Consider the following 2,399-nt stretch of genomic DNA (forward strand, 5'->3'; position numbering starts at 1 on the left):
TATTATATTTTTTTTTTAATTGAGGCAAGATTTGCCAATTGACGTAGGTGATAAAAAAAAATATGTATCTGTGTTGTGCGTGATAAGTTGGTTATTTTCGTTCGCTGAAATGAAATGGCGAGTGTTGCGCCCAATGGATTATCCGAGATGAAAGGTTGCAACAGAAGTAATTGCCTAATGATTTAAAGAGAGAGAAGAAGATTAGGAATTAAGGATTAAGATGGTATGGGTTCTTGGTGGTATGAGGAGATTTACAATATTCGATGGTTGTGGTGGTGGAGGTATAATAATATAATGTTTAAAATCGGAGTGTAACAAATAAAAAGATAATTGACGGGCAATAAGAACGCTCAACAATACAATGAGCTACTAATACAGCGGGAGAAGGATGGCGAGATTGGTATCGGGCAGCGAGGAGTGAGATCAAAGAGAGATGTAGCAATCTAGAACGTGTCTGAGCACGGACCACGCACGAGCTGCTCGGAAGAGTGAGAGGATGGAGGACGATGGTATGGTTGTTGGTGTGCTCGAGGGAGATGGAAGGCAAACACGAGTTGAGCGTGTGCTGGAAGAGAGTTGGACAGAGAGGGGTCTAGGGCAGGACAGAGATGGAAGGTAGAAGCAGCTGCACGAGCGACGAAGCACACAGGTGGCTTATACTGTGGGAACGCTAAAGCTTCTGAGTTTCCCACGATTCATACTAAGCCAGGCACCTGGGTTGGTATATAAGGCGTCCCTACCACTGGATGGGCATCATTCTCCAACGCACTCTCGTTGAGTACACATCGTGCAGTGTAGTTCGAACAACTATCGGTGTCTTTAAACGCACACACACACACAACAAACTCTTCTTTCGTACACCTCAAGTGAATCCAATCACACGTGTTCATCATGTCTTACGAAATGTTATCAGTCGAAGAGCCGCAGCCGATCTCCCGTACTTATCAGTACAGGAAAGTGATGAAGCCGATGCTCGAGCGCAAACGCAGAGCGAGGATTAACCGTTGCCTGGATGAGCTCAAGGAGTTGATGGTCACAGCCCTTCAGAGCGAGGGCGAGAACGTGTCCAAGCTCGAGAAGGCCGACATCCTCGAGCTGACAGTGCGCCACCTCCACAAGCTCCGCCGTCAACAAAGGCTCTCCGCCAACCCAGTGATCGACGCAGACCGCTTCCGTGCTGGATACACTCACTGCGCCAACGAAGTTTCCCGCTGCTTGGCCGCCGTTCCCGGCGTCGACGTCAACCTGGGTACCAAGCTCATGACACACCTGGGGCACCGTCTCAACGAAATGGACAAAGTCTCACCGCTCGTGATCCAAGTATCTTCATCATCGCAATACACACCACCAGGAACACCGACACCTGAAGGCGCCTACTCCATGCCTCTTACACCAGCATCGAGCACCAGCTCAAGGCAGGCGCCTTCACCAAACCAACCCATGGACTGCTCCACCGCCGGCCTTCTCAAAGTCGCACAAAAAGTCGAACCAGTTTGGCGTCCATGGTAAACAACAACAACAAAAAAACACTCATCTGTACATAAACAAAACTGAAACGCAATTGTCTTTCGAAACAATTAATCTGTAAAAAAAAAGAATTGCTCAAATCGCTTTACTTAGTTTGTAATCAAAAAAAGATAATCAAAGAGGAAATGATCTCTTTCTTATGTTTATGTAAGCTTTAAATAATTGTTAGGTTCCTTTGTGATATTGATAAGATTTAAGGAAAAAGTTGGTACCTGTGATTCTTCATTGAAAAGGCTCACTTAAAAAAAAAACAAACCCAATAAAAGTGCCTTTTATATATTGTAAATATATCATCTTTTATATTATATTATATATTTTTTTTATATAATCAAATCGAAATGTATTGCAAGCAGAACTGTGATACATGAAACACATGCAAATATTATTATGAAATAAATGTTATCTAAAAAAAAAATTTAAACACTCTCTTTTACTCCACCTCATTCCTTCACCATTTCAGAAAATAACAACTACTACAAATAACAAAAAAAAAATAAATAAATAAGAACGCTGCAATTTCTGAATCGTTGCACGTGTTTTGGCGGAATATGCGCGTTTCCGATGAATGAAAATTCGTTGTGAATGAAATTTCGCTCGGACGTACGAGAAACACTAAAAATAGATTCGGAATCGATGATTCAGGATTTTTTTGCTTATCTGTCTCATTCATATCGTTTTCTCAGGATGCGAAACGCAAATAGCTTTGACCCGCTTTTTGGGTCTTGGCGCCAAGGTGCAAACCGGAAACTGGAAGTTATTCCAATTAATACTTAATTGCATCTTTCGAGTTGAAGACCATTCTTCCCATGGTGCACACGACGTTTCCAAGTAATTGATTATTCATTAGGAATCTTTTCGATTCATTCAAAATC

General features: G+C 42.4%; 1 protein-coding gene across 1 annotated transcript; it reads left to right on the top strand.

The window, feature by feature from the left end:
* The first annotated feature begins 617 nt into the window (after positions 1–617).
* LOC108558108 (enhancer of split mbeta protein-like) lies at positions 618–1,525 on the top strand. Its single transcript, XM_017914916.1, has one exon. It carries the CDS (start codon positions 892–894, stop codon positions 1,507–1,509), a length of 618 nt encoding a protein of 205 aa, XP_017770405.1. The 5' UTR covers positions 618–891; the 3' UTR covers positions 1,510–1,525.
* Positions 1,526–2,399: the final 874 nt, after the last annotated feature.

The sequence above is a fragment of the Nicrophorus vespilloides genome, unplaced genomic scaffold, assembly GCF_001412225.1.
Source record: "Nicrophorus vespilloides isolate i.1.1-1 unplaced genomic scaffold, Nicve_v1.0, whole genome shotgun sequence".
Taxonomy (NCBI): domain Eukaryota; kingdom Metazoa; phylum Arthropoda; class Insecta; order Coleoptera; family Silphidae; genus Nicrophorus; species Nicrophorus vespilloides.

Excerpts from the sequence above, each read along its gene's own strand:
- LOC108558108 (XM_017914916.1), top strand. The coding sequence starts at position 892 with ATGTCTTACGAAATGTTATCAGTCGAAGAGCCGCAGCCGATCTCCCGT.